The 21010-nt window shown below is 46.8% G+C and overlaps 1 protein-coding gene across 2 annotated transcripts in view; it reads right to left on the reverse strand.

The window, feature by feature from the left end:
* Positions 1–21010, reverse strand: part of TMEM132C (transmembrane protein 132C) — a 354656-nt gene that overhangs the window by 214781 nt on the left and 118865 nt on the right. The window contains exons 1-2 of one of the 2 annotated variants that reach the window (XM_049866225.1): positions 13525–14633; positions 9945–10833 (exon numbers count right to left, since the gene is read on the reverse strand). In XM_049866225.1, the coding sequence (XP_049722182.1) occupies positions 9945–10833; position 13525 (890 nt within the window). In that variant the 5' untranslated portion in view covers positions 13526–14633. Of the gene's footprint in view, positions 1–9944; positions 10834–13524; positions 14634–21010 lie in introns of those variants that run through there. The other variant, XM_049866224.1, reaches the window with a different exon arrangement.

Here is a 21010-nt window from a genome sequence, read left to right on the forward strand (position 1 = left end):
TAAACTAAGGTAAGAAGGCCAGGCCTTGAGAAAGTGTATCCGACCCTGGAGGAAAGAGGGGGAGAGAGAGACCAGAGGGATCCAGCCTGGGGGAGTAAGATGGCCAGGCCCTGGGAAAGTGGCCGAGAGCCGGGCCTCCTTTCTCTCTTCTAGGGTCCCTGGGTGGTGCATGGGATTAATATGCTCAGCTGCTAACCAAAAAGTTGGAGGCGTAACTTCACTCAGAGGTGCCTCTGAAGAGGGGCCTGGTGATCTGCTTCCGAAAGGTGACAGCCATGAAAACCCCGTGGAGCTTTACTCTGTACACATGGGGTCACCATGAGTTGATATCGACTGGACGGCAATGGGTTTTGTTTTTTTATTTTCTCTGTAAGTCCCTCCAACACCACCTCCTTCTCCTGTTTTCCTGATGTCTCCATTTCCAGCACCCTCCATTCTAAAAACGCTGGTCATCCTTCAGGAAGCAGGCTGGAGCACGAGCTGGCCCTGAGGAGAGCACACAGGATGAATCAACACCAGCAAGTACCTTCAACTTCTCTAGGATCCTGGGGAACGGGAACTGTAGCCACAATGGGATTTCCAGAAAGATCCTAAGCAGGGGGGATACAGTCAGAATGTTTTTGAAATAAATACCCTTTTTGCCCCAATTTAAAATTTTAATTTAGCTTATGAATTGTGTGGCATCTCAAGACATAAATGCTACAGATTTCAGACATGTGTTTTTGTTGTTAATAGCCGAGTCAGCCGAAACTCATTGCAACCCCACGGACACCAGAATGAAACAATGCCCGGGCCTGTGCCATCCCCGTGACTGGCTGCAGATCAGACCGCTGTGATCCACAGGGCTCTTCTTGGTCAGTTTTTTGGAAGCAGATCTCCAGGCCTTTCTTCCTTGCTATCCTAGCCTGGAAGCTCCACTAAAACCTGTTCAGCATGATAACCTGTTCAGCATGATAACACAAGCCTCCACTGACAGGTGGGTGGAGGCAGGCTGCACATGAAGTGCACCGGCCGGGACTCAAACCTGAGTCTCTCACATGACGGTGAGATTTCTAGCACAGAACCGCCTCTGCACCCATTTCAGATAGTTAGGAACCCTAAATTCAAGCACACTTTTTTTTTACCAGCATAGCAGGACTTAAAAATCACCGTCGTGCACAGGAACACAGAGCGCTGTTCCTGCAGTTATTACCTGCCCCCTTGGTTTGGCTGCTTCTCCCCAGACCTTTCCAGGCAGAAGGGACTGTGGGCCAAGCCACGTATGCACCTGTGAAATCTCTGCGACAGACAAAGCTGTGATCTGGGGAACTCGAAAACTCAGACGACTTTCAAATGGGCAAAAGCACAGGGAACAAAGGAGGCAGGAACCAGGTCGCAGGGCCCTGGCTCCTCTCTTTTCACAGAGCTGGAGTCAATTTTATGTTTAAACGTTTCCCACAACAGTGAAGTCACTGCCGAAGCAGGGCTGCCTGGCAACCCAGCTGTGTTGTGGGGAGCTGCAGAGCGGGTGGGGGACGGGCAGGAAATATTATTTCTTCGCTTCTTCCCAAGCAGAAAGAAAATCGGTCCTTTTCTCTGTTCCAGAAAAACATATTCGAAACGATGAGCTGAGGAAAACGAAAACAAACCCTTCCTCTGGAGACGTTCAGCAGGGGAAATGCATTCTAGACAGGGTATGGGAAAAGGAGTTTCCAGACTTTTCTGAATTCACCCCAAATTTGCAGTCAATGCAAACTTAGAAATGTTGTTGGGTCCGCTCCTAATGAGTTTACCGACAGTCAAGTTGTTCCCAGGGGTTCCTCTGGGCCCTGTGGGTTTATGCCTCCTTGGAAATGAAGAGCCCTCAATTACCCCAGGCAAGCCAGGTATCAGGAAAGGGCCTTCAAGGGTCTTTCATATCCTCTGACACGAAAGGGATGAGGGAAAAAAACACTCCCTGAAATTAAATTATAAGAGCATACGTCCAGGCTGTGCTGAGCAATTAGGGGAGTGGACTTGGGCATGGCCGTCCAGACTCATCCCAGGGAGAGGACTGTATATTCCACATGAGTCAGACTTCTGAAGTGTGGCTTTGTCTTCTGACCACAGGGAGCATCTGCTCGTGCCAGGGGGCACAGCAAATCTAAGGAGCCTAGAGTGTCAGGGCTGGAAGCCTCTGAAACACAGGTCGTCCATTTTCTCTCTACTGGGTTAAGTAGTTTTCCCCCAGAATATATCTCCACCAGGAAGCTGTGAATGTGACCTTATTTAGAAATAGGGTCTTTGCAGATGTAATTAGCTAAGGTTCTTAAAAAAAGGTTCTTAGGTAGGCCCTAAATCCAATGACTGTTGTCCTCAGAAAAGAGAGGGAGGTTTGAGACAGACCCGGAGAAGATGGCCACATGGAGACTGGAGGTGGTGCAGCCACAAGCCAAGGGATGCCAGGAGCCACTTAACAAAGCAACAGAAAAATAAACCCGTTGCTGTGGAGTCAAATCTGACTCATAGCGACCCTAAAGGACAGAGTACAACTGCCCCATAGGGTTTCCAAGGAGCAGCTGGTAGATTCGAACTGCTGACCTTTTGGTTAGCTGCTGAGCTCTTAACCACTGTGCCACCAGGAGCCACTAGAAGCCCAGAAAGTCAGGAAAGGACACTCCCCTAGAGACTTCAAAAACAGTGTGGTCCTGCCAACACCTCAATTTTGGACTTTAAGCCTTTGAAATAAGGAGTCCTGGTGGCTCAACGGTTTGTGCTCGGCTGTTAACCAAAAGGTTGGCGGTTTGAGCCCACTCAGGGGCTCTGGAGAAAAGACCTGTCAATCCACTCCCATAAAGATTACAGCCTAGAAGACCCTATGGAGCAGGTCTACTCCGACCAGTAGGGTTGCTACGGGTCAGAATGGACGGCACCAACACCAGCCTCCAGAACTGTGAAATAACAGATTTCTGGTGTTTTAAGCCCCCAAGTTTGTGGCACTTTGTGACTGAAGCCCTGGGGCTCTAATGCACCCTCCCTCTGTCCCTCCGCCCTGAGCCATGACTTGGATGGAGCCTACTCACAGTGACGTCTGAAAAGGGATTCTGTTGGAAGATGGTGCTTAGAAATCTCCATCCACAGCTTCTTTCAAAACCAGCAGATCTGGTGGAAACGGACTTGGCTTCTAGCTTGGAAACAACGACTTGGGGAATGAGAAGCAGCTGGTCCCTTTATTAAAGGCGTGTGAGCCCCTATTCACAGATGTCCCCAGCAGTGGTGGTGCCACGATTTCCATGAGGGGAGAGCACGCAAAACTTGCCGATATTTGTTTCGGAACTGTTTTTACGTAACTAATATACAGTTTTCATTAGATTACGTGTTGATCTGGGGTAGTTTAGGGGCTGGCTAATGGCAATTATGGGGGGCTGAGGTCCTCTGAAGCGCCCTCTTGGCATTGCCATGTGCCCCTCCCCAGCCGGTCACCCATCAACATCCCCCGGCTGGACAATACTGGAATTTCAATCGGCCACTTTCAGCCTATGCTTCTGATTGAAGCTGCTGGTCTCTACTTCGGACATTCTCATTAGTCAAGAATGAAGTGGCTTCTGAATTGGACATGGGACAAAGAAAGCATAAGAGAAAGATATTTTAGTGGGAAAGTTATACCATGGCAAAGGTTCTAAGAATACTGTAAGTGTGGGTGAGGGAGTTAAACATTTGATGGAAACAGCTTCTACAGACTAGATTTTTTTTTTTTTTTAACTTGTTCAATATGTGCTGTGTGGCTAGTTTAGAGGTGGAGTCTGTGGGTAGTACAAATGGTTAACCAGTGGGCTGCTAACTGAAAGGCTGGAGGTTCGAGTCCACCCAAAGGTGCCCTTGGAAGAAAGTCCCGGCCATCTAATTCCAAAAAATCAGCCACTGAAAACCCTGTGGAGTACAGTTCCACTCTGACACACGTGGGGTCACTATGAGTTGAAGTTGACTCATAGGCAAGGTTTCATTTTTGTTTTGTTTTTTAGTTTAGAGGCTGTAAAGAAGGCCAAGGTAATTTAACCTTTCCTACGCCAGACGCCATTTCTCGAGGTTTTTTTTTTTCAGTTTCATTTCTTTAATGTGCGATTCACTGGTGTTTAGTACAGTTGCAGGTTGTGCCACTGTCCCCACTACCTAATTCCAGAACATTTTTGTCACTCCAAAAAGAACACTCATGTCCATTAGTGGCCACTCCTCACCCCATACACACCCTCCAGCCCCTGACAGCCACCAACCTACTCTCTGTCCCTCTGGATTGGCCCGTTCTGGACATTTCGTATAAGCAAAATCGTGTGGCCCTCTGTGTGTGACTTCCTTCACTGAGCACCATGTTTTAAGGTTCACTTATGCTGCAGCATCCATCAAGGCTTCATTTCTTTTTATGATCGAATACTATACCATCGTATGGACAGTCCACGTTTTGTGTATCCATTCATCAGCTGATGGACACTCGGGTTGTTTCTACCTTCTGGCTATTGTGAATGGTGAGGCTGTAAATTGGCTGTGTAAGGAGATTCCATTTTGTGGGCCCATAACTGGCTCCCATCTGTTGGCAGCCACCTGCTCCCTGAATCCACAGCTCCCCCCGCCCCCAACCAAGGGGCATCCATGGCTCTCCCCTTTGTGCTGGGCTGGTTGGGCCCTTGGTCTTCCCGTAAAGGACTGACCTTAAAGAACCCCCTTACTGGAGGTGCGAGCCAGTCTTTGAACTCTGCCTGAATTCCTTCCTCGTACACTCAGGTTCTAGACATTAATCCACCTCAAAATCTCACCCTGTTTAGAAAAACAGTACTTGTCTCAGAAGGCCTGTGGTATTTCAGGCAGTCACTTCAGCACCTCTTTCTAAAGTCTGTCCTCCCCACACCCACCCATCATCCTTTTTATGTATTTATTTTGGAGCATGCTGGGGACATCCCGAAGCTGTTAAGTACCCTCGGCATTGTGTTGACTTGGCTGGGGAACATTAACAATAATGACTATGCAGGCACCCACAGTCAGACCAGGACAAAGCTAATGACAAGTTGGGTCCCACATCTAACGGCCGAGGAAGAACGGGAACAGTGCCTTCCAGGTGCTAGCTGAGAAAACCACCCTGCTCTTATTTGTGATCTGCCTCCACAAAGCAAGGGCTGTCAAAGACAGGCCACTCAGCACAGCGCAGTCTCTCTCCTGCCGCTTCCTCACCCTTCGCGAAGGACTACCTCCTTACTTCATGGTGCTTTAATGGAAAGAAAATCATTTCTTAGGACATATGTCCCGAAGGCTCCATTATCAGAGCCGGCACACAAAACCTACCCAGCAAAGGCAACGCAGTGTTGTAAATTGCTGTTATATTGTCAGTTATTCTTGAGGAACATCACAAGGTCCACAAGGATGAGCAGAAAAGGAGAGAGACAGAGATTTATATTTTTGCTTCTGTGGAATGGTCCATTGTGTTGAGGTATCAGCCAGCTCCTGCTGAGGGAAGGGTTGGCAGCTGGGGCCCGGCTGCCAGGACTCGGGGAAGCTACTTGAGGTCGACAGAAATCCAGAGACGTGGAATCAAAGACCCGCAATGCAAAATATCTTGTCTTCTCTCTTCCTCAACCATCTTGTAAATATTCAGGATCCTTCACTTTCAATTGATTCTCTTGCATTGGACACTTGGCTCTTGGGACGGGGCCAAGTGGGTTAAGGGGCACACAGGAGATCACAGTATTATTTTTGCAACTTCTCATGAGTCTACAATTATTTCAAAATAAAAATGATTAATAATAGTAAAATTCAAAAACTACATTCTACCACGTGGGAGGGATAAAAGAGAGGGGGCGGGAAGATAAAGGAAGGAAGAGAAGGAGACAGGAAGGGGAGCAACAGGGAGAAAGACAGGCAGGCAGGCTCCACACAGAACAAAACTTCACCTGACAGCCTGTTGTCAAAAGATCATTTTGAAAGACAGCTCCAGCTCAGGCGCAAACGTCTACAGCCTTTAACTCCTCCTGCTCTAACCCTGAAATCCCATCACAAGGATGAGAAAGGACCCGTGGAGACTGGTCTTCAGGTAATTTGTCTGTCCCCCGTTATCTGAATCTTCCACGCCAGCAACACCAGGACTTTCATGTGCACGTCTTTGGGGGACTCTTTTGCTTGGAGTTTCTAATGAGTGACTGCTTTGCAGCCCTAAGGAAACCTGCTTCAAACACACAGTCAGAGGTGAGGGCCCAGACACACGCCAGGCCCGGGTGAGCAGCAGGCGAGATGAGCCAGCTCTTCTGGGACTTCGGGCTGTGGCTGCACAGACACGTGAAGAACCAGGAGGGAGGGAAGACAGTTTCTGCCCTAATTTATGGCACTAAACAACGCGCCTCGGCTTCCTAGGGGGCAGTTCTACTCTGTAACACATGGGGTCCCTGTTAGATGGGAGTTTCCCAGGGCTGCCACTATAAAGTGGTGGCTTTGAAGAACAGAAACTTATTGCCTCATAGTTCTGGAGGCTGGAAGCCCAAATCAGGGCATCAGCCACGGGGACTCCTTCTGAGGGCTTTGAGAAAGGAGCTGTTCCACGCCTTCTCCCCGTTGCTGGTGGTGGGTGGCCAGCTTGGAGCACCTGTGCTGCTTATGGACGTCTGCCTCCGTTGTCGCATGGCACCTGTCTTCCCACTGGGTGCCCTCCATTTTATAAGAAGGAATTAGGACTAGGACCCACCCTACTCTAATATGACCTGGTTTGACCCAAATGATAACAAAAGAAGAACCCAATTTGTCCAAACGAGGTCACGTTCACAGTTACAGGAGGTAGGACTCCAACATATCCTTTTGGGGGACACAATTTGGTCCACAACAAACACTCTTTAATGTGACAAAGCCTTACAACCCAGAACCATGCCATCGTTATCCTCTGTGCTCAAAAACGGTCCCTGGCTGGTGGCAACAGTTTATGTGCTTGACTGCTAACAGAAAGGTGGGAGGTTCAAGTCAACCCAGAGGCACCTTGGAAGAAAGGCCTGGAGATCTACTTCTGAAAAATGAGCCTCTGAAAATCCCATAGAGCACAGTTCGACTCCAGCACACGTGGGGGCGCCACGAGTCTGAGTCGACGTAATAGCAACTGGTTTGTTTTTTGTTTTTTTTTTTGGCGGGGGAGGTTATGTGCCAGACACTGTTCTAAGCACCTAACAGATATAAGCCCACTGCACCCTCGCAGCCACACTAGGGAGTAGGGACTGTGGGTATCCCTGTTTTACAGAGGAGGAAACCGATGCCCAGGGAGGTTATATAAGTTGTCTAAAGTCACAAAGCCAGCAGGTGGACAGCACAAGATCAGAATTCAAGTCAGCTTGTTCCAGGATCTCCGTCCCCACCTCCATGCTGGTCTTTGTGATGAAGAATGAAGAAAAGAGTTTCTCATCTCCATGAGCCATGTCTGACCATCTCCTCCTTCCAGGGAGCAGCTGGAAGGTCCAAGTCCCTCAGACCTAGGGACCTAGGTGGCCAGGCTCACATTCACCCCTGGTAAAAGTTGTCACTGTTGTGTGTCGTGGAGTCGATTCCAAGTCACAGCGACTCCATGTGACAGAGTAGAACTGCCCCAAGGATCTCCTAGATTGTAGGTCTTTCTCTCACGGAGCCACTGGGTGAATTCGAACCACCAACCTTTACGTAACAGTAGAGCTTGCATTTCCTGAAGTGGGCAGTTAAGCAGACACGGGAGATGATTAGGATTCTAAAATTTCAGTACTTATTAGCAATGCCATCATTCCCATGTCCTTTTATGTCTCGGTTTCAAAGCCATGGCTGGGTGTGTAATAGTCTGTAATCTGTAATGAACAAATGTAAGTTGGGTAAATAAATCAGAAAATATTACAACTGAATGACTTGGAAATAAGAGAGCTGAGGAACTTACTGAGAAATAAATTCAAGTCTCCCAGGTCAGTATATTTCCCCACCCAGTGTGGGAGGGAACAAACCCAGACCCGTTAACCTACGTATTTACTATCCTCTGCTGTCAGTTACACAGACCCACCGTGTTCAGCCACAGCCAGGAAGCTCTCTCCCTCCCCACCACGGGGTCGGCCAGCACCTCCCTGACTACTGGATGTTTACAAGGCCAACGCAGTGGGGATCTATGGGAAGGTGAAGTGTGAAATCTTTTAAAGGATGTAGGATTTTCTGAGGTCCCTGCAAGCGATGTTGTATCCAATCAAGTTCAAGGACACTGAAAAATGAGGATCTGGCAAAATATGTCCCCTTAAAAATTGAAAAAAAGAATTTATAAGGATGACAGCCAGACAGACACCTCAGGAGAGACTTACTTGAGTACCTAAGGGTTAAAAAATACCTTGGAGAACTTATTGAAGATTCTGGACACTTTTTGTAAAAAAAAAAAAAAAAAACCATCAGTATAAACATACTATAAAAGTATAAAATCATGGTATAACATCTTATTATTCTTTTTTGCAAATATTTTTCCCAGCAAATCATTCCACATGAAATTCATTTTTTATTCTAAAACAACCACAGCACAGCGGCACTTATAACCTAAGTCTTTCTTTACTACAGTAGAAAAACTTATTTTCATAATCTTTAGGTTCTTTTTTTTTTAAACAAATCTCAATCTATTCTTTTTTTGTTGTTAGAAAATTCTGGTCCACATTTAAACAGGATTTGCTTTAAGGAGATTTTCCTCCAGCATTATTTAGCCTCAGAGAACAGACGCTTCTGTACCAAACATTAGAATCATTACACAGACTCGTCCGCAAATGGTCAACGTGTTCGGCAGCTAACCAAAAGGTAGGAGGTTCCAGGCCACCCAGAGATGCCGAGAAAGAAAACCCTGTCAATCTACTTTTGAAAAATTAGCCACTGAAAACCCTACAGGCTTAGCTCTACTCTGACACACAAGAGGTTGCCATGAATCAGATGGCAACTGGTTTTGTACCAAGCGGTCTTACTGAAACTTTGGCACCGTCTGCTGCACCACCAATGGTGATGGGAAGTGGATCGTTCTGTTGTTTTATTTTAGTTTTTTATATATTTTTTTTAAATATCAGATGGAATACCTCTGCTGAATAATTTTCTGTTGGGCAGGTTTCTTTAATCATTGCCAAGCAGTACTCAGGAACTGAGGCTTTCCCACCCACTCACTGGCAACACTGACCCCACCAAATAACAAGAATGGACGACATTCCTGGTTTCCAACACACATAGACCCAGAGTGAGATGTTATACGCCTGTGTCTTCTCTTGCCCCCGAGCATATACTTTCAGCCATGCCATCAACTCTCTTGCTGTCTACCAAAGAACAGAAAGCAAAAGGAAAACCAAGTCCCTCTTCCTATCTGATAACTCAAGGTCAAAGAATGTCATTGGTTTAGTTTAGTCTCTCTTCTCTTACATACAATTTCTGTACCCTCCCCCATCTTCGTAATACACAGGGTAAGAGGAACAAAGAGTACTGAATATACCAAGAACGGACAAAAGAACAAACAAATCAGCATTAGAAGAAATACAACCAGAATGCTCCTTAGAATCAAGGATGCTGGGACTATGGCTCGCTTTCTTTGGACACATCATCAGGAAAGACCAGTTGCTAGAGAAGGACATCATGGTTGCTAAAGTAGAAGGTCAGCAAAAAAGACGAAGACCCTCCGTGAGGTTGATACTGTAGCTATAACAATGGACTGGAGCATACCAGTGATGGTGAAGACAGCCCAGGACTGGGCAGCGATTTTGTTCTGTTACGCATAAGGTTACCCTGAACTGAAGTCAACTCAATGGCGACTAACAACAACAACAAAAGGAGCTTATGCATACATGTGGTCAGGGACGTAATCTGGCTTCCACTGAGTATCTGAAGGGTCCCTAAGGTAGCAGAAACCAAGTCTTCTAGAGTATGTGTCCCCAGGCCTCAGTCCAATCCCACATCTGGCATGGCATGGCAAAGATCACCCATGGGCCAGCCAGGGCACGTACCTCAAGATGAAGAGGTCCACAGTGGAGTTGCTGGCGATAGTGACGTAGGCAGTGACCACGTCTCCCTGCTTGACCGGCCTCGACGGCAGCCAGATAACCACGTTGCCGTCCAGCCGCAGCTCACTGAGCTGGGCACTGGCCTGGGCCCGGTAAAGGCTGACGGTGCCGATCCTCTGTAGGTGTGAGGTGGTTTCGCTCAGCCCGTCCTTCCCTGGCCGGATGGCGTTGCCTTTCCTGACGTCACCCACAGCACAGTCCCCACGCTCGTCCCCCGGCCGCACGGTGTAGTAGAGCTCCACCGGGCTCCCGTCCGGCTGCTCCACTGCCTTCTTCCTCCCGGCCACCACCATGGGGGCGCTGAACCAGCCGGGCAGCAGCTCCAGCTCGGCCACACACAGCCCCAGCTCCCCTCTCAGCTGGCAGCTGCCCCGCACCTCCCGGGTCTCTCGGAAAGCAAACACCCGCAGGCACGGCAGCTTCTCCGTGGCACTGTGGTCATCCCAGTCTCGGCCCACGATGTAGAACAGAACCTGCACTTTGGGCCGGCTCAGGTAGACTTTGTCCTGCAGGATGTAGGCTTTCAGTTTCCAGTTGAAGCTGAACTTATTGGTTGGGCCTAGAGGGTTTGAAGTCAACATCAAGTCCAGAGGCACAACCTTTTCCACTGAAAAAGGCCCATAGCTAGCGTTTAATATCGGGGCCCGCTTGGCTTTGTAGGTGAAGAAAGACTCAACTCTGGACTGCAAACTGGAGTTGCGCATGAAGTCCTGGTTGGTTTCCTTTAGGAAGAAGGAGGCCTCTGCTCTGAGGACATGATAGCTCACAGGGAGGTAGGGAGGCAGCGAGGAGAATCTCTGGATGTTGTCTGCGACCCCACGGCCCTCTATCACTAAACGGGGGAAAAGAAGACAAAGATGGAATTATTAATGGGCTCCTCAAAATATGTTAGTTCTACAAGTTCTCCAGTCCCTGGAGAAGGATGTCATGCTTGGTAAAGTAGATGGTCAGAGAAAAAGAGGAAGACTCTCAACAAGATGGATGACACAGTGGCTGCAACAATGGGCTCGAGCATAGCAATGACTGTGAGGATGGCACAGGACAGGGCAGTGTTCTGTTCTGCTGTACAGGCATCACTATGAGTTGGAATCAACTTGACAACACCTAACAACTACAACAACAAGTAATTGAAAAATGAGGGAAAGGAATTCTGAACTTTGCTTGACTGGAATTCTCATATTTCTTCTGGGATCAGCCAGTAAATGACTCTGCACAGCCCACAAATTAGACTCTCATTAGGTTGAAATGTATGAAACTCACATTTCTGTAGGTTAAGAGTGGTTGAATAGTTTCAATTTCATATAGTTCAACATAACAGAAAGCTGGCAAGTTACCCATGAAAAGTAGAGTGGGCATTTTTATTAATAATTTGCATGAGTTTAAAATGCATGTAATGGTACTGGCGCATGAACAGACAAACTGACCAAGGGAAAAGAATAAAATTCATCAATAACCAAGCATATAGGGAAATTTTGTTTGTGATAAAGATGGCATCTCAAATCATGAGGCACAGACTGGATTCTTAACAAATGTGCTGAGACAGCTGGTTAACCATTTTGAAAAAAGATAAAATTAGATCCATACCTCACACCATATACAAGAATAAACTTCAAATGGATCAGTGATCTAAATGTAAGAAAATGAAACCTTTTCAGTACTAGAAGAAAACATGGATTAATCCTTCTATAACCTGAGTGTAGGGAAAAGCTTTCTAATTATGACTCAAAACCCAAGTGCAATTTAAAAAATGATAAATTTGCCTGTAAAACATTGTTTTAAATTTGCTTGACAAAAAATACCATAAACAGAGGCAAAAGAAAAATGACAAACTTGATGAAAATATTCATATCACAAATGAAGGGCTAATATTCCTAATATAGAGAGTGCTTGAAATTTGAGGAAAAACAGATTAAAAACAATTTGAGAGAAGAATGGGCAAAGAGTATGAGCAGATAATTCACCAAAAAACATGTTAAAATCACCCGTGAATATATGAAAAGACATTCAAAAGACAAAGAGAACCATAAACGAGTACCATTTCTCACATACCAAATTGGCAAAAATGCCAAAGTAAAACAATGCACTGCTGGCAAAGCGACAGGCAACAGGCACTCTTTCATACTGCCCTGAAAAATGCAAAGTCGTCCGCCCCTTCTGGAAGGGAATTTGGCAATAGCTAATAAAACTACGTATGCATTTGTCTTTCACTCACCAATCCCATTGCTAGGAATCTACCCTGAAGGTACACCTCTGGCAGTTCAAAGATACACAAGATCACTCACTGCTGTGTTGTTTCAAATTGCAAAATAGTCTATACAACCTACATGCCCATATATAGGAGGATGGTTGGATAAACTACAGTAAAAACAAGGAATAAAACACAATGGAGCACTGTCAGCAGCAAAGAAGAATGAGGAAGAAAGATCTTTACGAATGAATATGGAGTGATTTCCAGGATCCACTGTGACTTAGATGCACTAACTAACAAATGCCCTACCTTGTTGCCACCATCCCAACCTTCTCCTTCATAGCTGGGGAGAAAGTGTCTGGTGCTGGCTATTCCAGATAAGATGAGTAGGTCAAGCTAAATAAGTATACCACCTTCTCTCCACAGGATGGGAGCCCTGCTCCAATGCCACTGGGTCCCTCTGACCCACCACTCATGGGCTGGGCTCCGCCTGGATTTAGGTCCCTGGGTGCCCAGCACTGAGGCATGATTCAACTGCATGCCCTCTGCCCTCCAAGTTTCTTCAGATACGGCTTTGCAAACTGCTCACCACCGGGCGCCATCAAGCCTGAAGATGGGACTGTTTGCCTTATGGTATTTTAAAAGACTTTTATGAACTGGAGCCCAATTTTAAAACTGAGGAGCACCTGGGTAGCCAACTTCTCTTCAAACATGGGAGGAACTGGCAATACTTAGACTTTACGCCCTCCTGGCAACAACAGAGGTGCTGGGTACCCGAATGCCAGCTGTTACCCTACACCCAACAGATGTTGCTCAATGACATAACCTCTTGGCCCTCAGGTACATTTGAGTTTAAGACCCCTGATTTAGAACCTTTCAACCAATCAAGCCAACTTACTCTGGGGGCAAGAAGTTCACCACTGAGGCAGGAAACAACAGTGAGTCATCCTCTTCTTTCTGTCTTTCTTGATCTGTTTCATACATCCATAGTAGCACAGCCAGCAGGCTCCTGCCTGTGTGAATGTCGTCCTAAAGTTCCCTGTGGGTTTTTACGTACATGGCTGAGAGCTGCACTAACAACTTGCTATATAGCTCCACGTCTCTTTGATGACTAAGGTGTGCCTAACCCAAGCCATGGTCTTGCCAATCGCCTTATATGCACGTGAATGTTGGACAATGAAAACAGAAGACAGAAGAATTGATGCATTCAGACTGTGGTGCTGGCGAAGAATACTGAATATACCGTGGACTGCCAGAAGAACAAACGAGTCAGTTTTAAAAGAAATACAGACAGAAGGACTCAGGAGCAACGACAGGACACTTCACATCACTTACTTGGGACACATCATCAGGAAAGACCATTTGGGAGAAAAGGACATCACCGTTGGTAGATGGTCAGCACAATCGACGGGACCTCTCAAATAGGTGGGTGGCTACAACAGTGGCCACAGTGGACTCAGACATACCAACGATCGTGAAGATGGTGCAGGACCGAGCAATGTGGTTTTCTGTTGCAGTTACGGTCGCCATGAGTCGGGGCTGACTCAACAGCGATGTACAGCAACATATGCTCCAGCACACAAGACGTTAAAAAGACCCAGCTGCTAACTTTGCAGCCCCACAAAGCCCATCTTCTCGCACTTGTTTTTCAAAACAAGCCCAGAAAATCCAAACAAGCCTCCATTCATATACTCAGAGAGAAGACGACGGAAGTCCTCTCTCTCCTCGGCTCCAACCTGCACACTTCCCTTCTCCCCTCCCTCTAGTGGAAGCATGCACCACCCATCCAGCATAAGGGCAACCTCCTTCTCTTCTGGAAGCTCGCTAGTCCTTTCCCGGCAGGCACACTGGCTGGCAGATCAAAGTTGCCTTCGGTTCTCCAGCCAAACGACTTGTATTGTCAAGATGGCTTTTCAAAGCAAGAACATTCTCCCTGTTCTCAGGCCTGGCGCCTTGTTCCCAGGTCCCTAATTACCAGGGCATGCTTGCCCCTTTCTCTCTGGGGACGGGTCAGCACTCCCATTGAACACGCTCATTTCAGGCCTGGATTGCCACTGTAGTTTCAATGACCTTGCCAAGGTACAGCATTCCAGAAAAGGTTCTTTCTGGTTGGGTGACCTAAATCATTGACCATGTAAGCACCTTGTGATATTTTGTTTAAAAAAAAAAAAAGAAAGAAAGGACTAATATCCACATCTAATGCTTTTATTTGCATGCATTTATTCATCTCTCTCCAAAAAAAAACTCCTAAGCCTTGAAGTGCAGAGATTTAGTGACTAATTTGCTAGGAGAAGATAATGGGCCAAGGACTTGATGAAGAAGCAGAGCACAGGATCCTAAGCCCACCTGTGGAGTGGCACTTTCCACCACAGGAAGCACTTGTCAACAAGCTTTCTCGTCATGCTTCATTCTTCCTCACACAAGGACTCCTTCCTTTCTACTTTTTTGTCTTTTTACTTAAAAAAATTTTTTAAATGCCTAAAAGATGAACCTTTTGATTTGAAGCAAGTGCAGAACGTATTTTCTATAACATGAAGATGGAGTGGGCTTGTTCTCATGTGACCCTTTGCATGGAGCAGAAAATGCCTAGCTCATACTTTCTTGCTGAACCTACTTCTGGATTATTCCAGAACATGAGAGATTTGACTTCAGTCAAGAAGAGACAGACGTAGTAAAGCAGGGAGGGGTCCAGTATGGTGGCTCAGGCCATGAAGGCTGGCCACAGAGAGACCCAGCATTGATGTACTCACCAGGCATTTGACCTTGGGCACATTCATACCTTCTCGGAGCTTCAGTTTCAGTAGCTAACTAGCTAGACAGGAAGGTAGACAGACGTATCGAGAATTTACTGAGCATACTAATAATGTGTTTCGTGCTTCTGTTCTACCTCCTAGCTTTTTGGTAGTGCCTGGGGTCTCAAGGCTTGCAAGCAGCCATCCAAAGCACAAACGTTGGTCTTTATTCACCTGAGCAACCGATGGAGAAGGAGAGTCAGGAACAGGAGGAGAAAATGGAATGTGTGGCTAACTGCCTCCATGAACAACTGCCTCCTTTGCCATGAGACCAGAAGAACTGGATGGTGCCCGGCTATCATTACTGAACTTTTTGATCAAAGATTCTATAGAAGAGTCCTAATCAAAAGGGGGAAAATGCAGAACAGAATTCCAAATTCTCATGGAATCCAGAATTTCTGGATCCATGGAGACTGAATAAACCACTGAAACTACTGTCCTAAGTGAAAAAAAAAAGAATTTACTGAGCATATACATATGTGCATAATCCCCTCCCCTCCAGGCACAGCTCTCTGAACACAAGATAGCTCCAACCTACGGTGGTGTTTCCTGAGCTTCAGACACTCAGGCGTCACTTTCATGATGTTAGTCACATATACATTCTAATTACTAATTATAATTAGCCATCATAAAGTAAATAAAAAGTTTATTAATTAGTAATTAATACATTTAGAATAATGTATTGATTGTGATAACTTAATAATTGTGTTTAAATAATCCTACTATATATCAGGAAACCCTGGTGGTGTAGCAGTTAAGAGCTATGCTACTAACTAAAAGGTCGGCAGTTCAAATGCATTAGGCACTCCTTGGAAACTCTATGGGGCAGTTCTACTCTGTCCTGTAGGGTCGCTATGAGTCAGAATCAACTCGAGGGCAACGGGTTTTTTCACCGTGTATCAAAAACCAAGACCACATGTCCCAGTTAGTACCTGCTGGTGGCTCTGAGCTTGTCATCTCTTTGTTGAATGGGGAAATTATCAAGTGCTAGGTGCTAAAGATACAGTGACGCCAATACTAGACTTTCTCTGTAATGAAACTAGAATAAAACAGAAGTGACACTGTCTAGGAAGCAGTGAGCTTTTGTTTGTGGTGACGGGAAATCTGGCAGAAATCATGGGTGATAGCCCAACAACATGATGAACGTAATTGATTTTGCTAAATTGCACACCTGAAAAATGTTGAATTGGCAAATGTTGCATTACATATTTTTTTACAAAAACAAACCAGAACTGAAGAGGGAATACCTCGCTCATTTGTGAGGCTTGGTGATTTCACGTCACGCCCATGGGCCCTCAGTGACCAACCACGCAGACGCACACTTGGGTGACTCCTGGCGTTGGGCAGGGCCTCGTGGCGTGCTCACACACCACGTCCATCACCGAGAGTCATCTCACATGTCAGAAATCCTTGATCTGGCAGATTACAGAAGCAGAGGTAAGGACCAGCCTTTGCTATGTCTTTTTTCCCCTAAAACTCTATCTCCTGGTTGCTAGTAAACCATTCCATGGCCGTGGGGATGCAGTGAGCACTGACAAATACCGTACTTTTATCCTGGGTCCTCTGCTCAGTGTCTTCCAGAGACAGGACTGCAGGCTCTAAGTGATCTCCATGGATCTGAAATACCTGTGGTACAGCCTGGATCTGGTGTCCTAAGGCTGTGGCGGGGGAATTGTTGACACTACACCTTGCATCTGGCCTGCAAGCTGACAGCGAGTTCATTTGTGGCCTTCCTTCCCATTTACCCATTTCCTTCATCTGCATTTATCTGCCAGTGTTGGGAATATTGTGCGCTCTGTCAGTTGTTGGTCAGAGAACTCTACCGCAAAGCCATTCCTGGAAATTGAGTTTTTGAGATTCCAAGATAGTGGACACAGGACAAGTCCGTGTCGTCTAACACCCAGAAGGAGTATCACTGGAGGATAACGCCCCTTTCCGCTCACAGAATAAATCACCTTCATCAGGATGCTCCCTTTTGGATGCGTTGGCCAGGGATGGATTCAGAGAGCTGATTGTCTCTGAGCTGGGACCTGAGGAGGGGTAGGACCCTGGACCTTGAAAACACAGTGCTGAGTGACATCAGTCAGTCACAGAAGGACAGGTATTGTATGATCTCACTTACATGAATTTTCATTGCTCACTGTGTCATGGCACCATAGAATAGTTTGCTAGCACTTACTTACAGGAAATGTAATAGCAGTTATATGAAATATAACTTCTAGCAAGCTATTCTACAGCCACATGACACAGTGAGCAATGACAAATATCGTCCTCTTATTCTGGTTCATCTGCTCAGTGTCTCCAAGACAGGATTATGGACTGTGAGTAATGTTCACTGATCTGAAACAATGCCCCTGGAATAGCTAGAATAGAAAAGCTTTATATATATAACCTACTGCTGTAGAGTTGATTCTGACTTATAGCAACCCTATAGAACAGGGTAGAACTGCCCCATAGGGTTTCCAAGGAGCGGCTAGTGGATTTGAACTGCTGACCTTTTGGTTAGCAGCCACATTCTTTAAGCAGTGCACCACCACGGCTCCCGAAAAATGTATACAGACTAGATATCTAGAACAGGCAAGCGTATAGAGACCAAAGTTTATTAGTGGTTACCAGGGGTGAAAGGAGTCCTGGTAGCACAGATGGCTAAGCACTCGGCTGCTCACTGAAAGGCTGCCAGTTCAAACCCACCAGCCGCTCCACTGGAGAAAGACTGGTGATCTGCTCCTACAAAGATTACAGCTTAGGAGACCCTATAGGGAATTCTTCTCTGTCACATGGGGTCACTATAGGTCAGAACTGACCAGACAGCACATAGCAGCAACACCACCAGGGGCTGGGAGGGACGGGGAAAGGGAAGGTTATTGCTTAAGGGGCAACGAGCTTCATTAAAGGTGATAGAAACATTTGGAAACAGATAATGGCGCTGGTCAAACAACATGATAAATGTGACTAATGTCACTGAATTGTACAAGATGTTGAAGTAAGAAATGCTTTGACTACACACATATTTGCTACAATTAACAGAAAAAAAAAAAAAAGGAGCAGGCAAGGATTCCAGAATGGGAACACTGTGAGTGAAAAACTGGTGGAGGGAAAGCGCAGGCCTGGGAATGGGTGGTGTGGCAAGTCAGTCGAGGAAGGTGGGATGGCTGGTGTTTGCTCTAAATGTGTAAGCCATGGTGCCCATGAGATACCTGGGTAAAAGTGGAATTACTTTTAGGGTACGTATGAGGGCGTGAACAATACTAGATGGGCTCTGTCTGCATAAGACCTGAGAGAAAACCAGCACACCTAGTCTGACATTGACCTGGGCGGGGAAACACCACCAAACACCTGACCCCATGGTAACGGCAACTGGGCAAAAACAAGCCCATTCGTCACAGGTTAGACATGCTTTTTCCTGGTCCCCTTGCATGAATCCGTGCTCATGAACACTAGGAATACAAACCCACACCCCACACTGCCCTGCGTGGACCTCTACCCGGATGACTAAGTCCACACTGCCCTGCGTGGACCTCTACCCGGATGACTAAGTCCACACTGCCCTGCGTGGACCTCTACCCGGATGACTAAGTCCACACTGCCCTGCGTGGACCTCTACCCGGATGACTAAGTCCACACTGCCCTGCGTGGACCTCTACCCGGATGACTAAGTCCACACTGCCCTGCGTGGACCTCTACCCGGATGACTAAGTCCACACTGCCCTGCGTGGACCTCTACCCGGATGACTAAGTCCACACTGCCCTGTGTGGACCTCTACCCGGATGACTAAGTCCACACTGCCCTGTGTGGACCTCTACCCGGATGACTAAGAGCACTGCTGTCTGTCTTGGGAATCTTGGCACCGACCTCTGTCTGTTAGTTCACTAATAAAGCTAGATTTGATCAACCTGGCTTTTCTCACCTCTTTTTGGGGGGTGAATCCAAGCTGTGCCCCTCGGAGCCACTCCTGTTGCTGGTGTGGTGGGGTGTCGCAGCATGCAACATGCTTCCACAAAGAACATCTAAGTCGTCTAAGTCGGAGGTTCTCAGCCAAGGGGGATGTCAACCCATCCCACCCAGGAGGACATCTGTCCATATATGGAGGTATTTTGGTTGTCACAACTGGAGATTGGGAGCTGCTGGCATCTAGTGGGTTAAGATCAGGGATGCTGCTAAACATCTTACAATGCACAGGACAGCCCCCGCACAAAGAATTAAACGAGTGCCGAAGCTGAGAAACCCTGATTGGACTGATTTGCACAGAAATTAAATGGCTGGCTAAGGTAAGAGAAAGAAGCCGGAGAAGGGTTTTAACCAACACCATCTTCAGCCAGGAAGAGGAAACGCACCCTGGTTGTTAAGAACATTCCTGGAGTCAGAAAAAATCCAACAGTGAGTCTCTGTCCCGCCACTTACTGGATATGGGTTATTTATTGTTTTGAAAATACCTTAGACTTCTGAGCCTCAGAACCCTCACCTCTATAATGGTAATAATATTAAAACTGCCTCACTTGAAGCAGTAAGCAAAGCACCCAGAATGGGGTAAGTGCTCAGCATCTAGGAGAAGTTGTTGGTACCACCATCATCATCATCATCACCACCATCATCATCATCACCATCACCATCACCATCATAACCACCATGACCATCATCACCACCACCACCATCCTCATCACCATCATCATCATCACCATCATCACCGTTACCATCACCATCACCACCATTGCCATCACCACCACGATCACCATCATCACCATCGCCATCACCACCACCATCACCATCATCATCATCACCATCACCACCACCACCATCACCACCACCATCACCATCATCACCATCGCCATCACCACCACCATCACCATCATCATCATCACCATCACCACCACCACCATCACCACCACCATCACCATCATCACCATCGCCATCACCACCACCATCACCATCATCATGATCATTACCATGATTTCCATCATGTTGATAAGTAACAGTAAAAAAAATTTCTAAGAATAAGAGGCTACAGGAATGCAAAAAAAAAGACTGGGTGATATCTATATGTGAAAAAAAAATTGGGTGACATCCATGTGAGAAAAAAATCTGAAATGAAGGGAAGCAGACTCCTTTCGTGATTCCCCTGGCAAATTCTAAATCAGACCTCTCGTGTTCGCCCCCGAGACCTCAGACTCCTGCGGAACAGAGCCTGCCTTCCCCCACCTGCCGCAGGTAAACCCTGACTGGATTTCGCTTCCCAACCCCGCAGCTTGCTTGAAACATGAGCCACCTGAGTATTTCAGGGTTGATTTTTCTCCTCATTTGTGATTTATTAGCATTCGCCAGACACAGAGTGTCTCTCTGCTAAATCTGGCTCCTCGTTTCTTTTTTATTGAAACAAAAGCACCTTGATAAATGGATTATTTGATTTTAGTGCCTTTTCCGAACACACCCCAAGTGTCCTTTGCTGGAATCACCTAGTGCGGTTTGCAGTCTCATAGGAGCGAAACTCTGCTGTAAGAGAGCAGGCACTTATACTCCCGGCGAGCCTCGGGGGATACCCCCTTTTGTGCTGGGAGAACACTGTAATCACTCTCAGGTGCTACTCAGTCAGCTCCTCTAAGCCAGCAAAGGAGCTGTGCCTTTTAAAGACAGATCCTCTACAACGTCCAGAATCAGGCTTTATTAGCCTGAGAACGGTGCCTGGAGTAGGCGCAGGGGGAAATACCGACCAGGCAGCTATAAATCTAACGTGGGATGTTTCAAATGCATGGCCTTTGTATTTCCTGCAGGCAGGCTCGGCAAATGGCCAACGAGGTGGCCGACTCCCCCGCATTCGTTCCTGAACCCCCTGGACCCTGGGAACGCAGCTCAGATCCCAGCTCTACAGGGAGCCTTGACGTGTCCAAGCTGGTGGTTCTCCTCCGGGAAGGTACCCCCTTGCCAAGGTTCATGAGTCTCCTATGGACGCTGTAAAAAATTTCTACAAACTCAGTGGCTTAGAACAACACAGATTTACTCACAGCCATTATCACTCTATCATTACTTGACCTGG

Source organism: Elephas maximus, chromosome 22, assembly GCF_024166365.1.
Source record: "Elephas maximus indicus isolate mEleMax1 chromosome 22, mEleMax1 primary haplotype, whole genome shotgun sequence".
NCBI lineage: Eukaryota > Metazoa > Chordata > Mammalia > Proboscidea > Elephantidae > Elephas > Elephas maximus.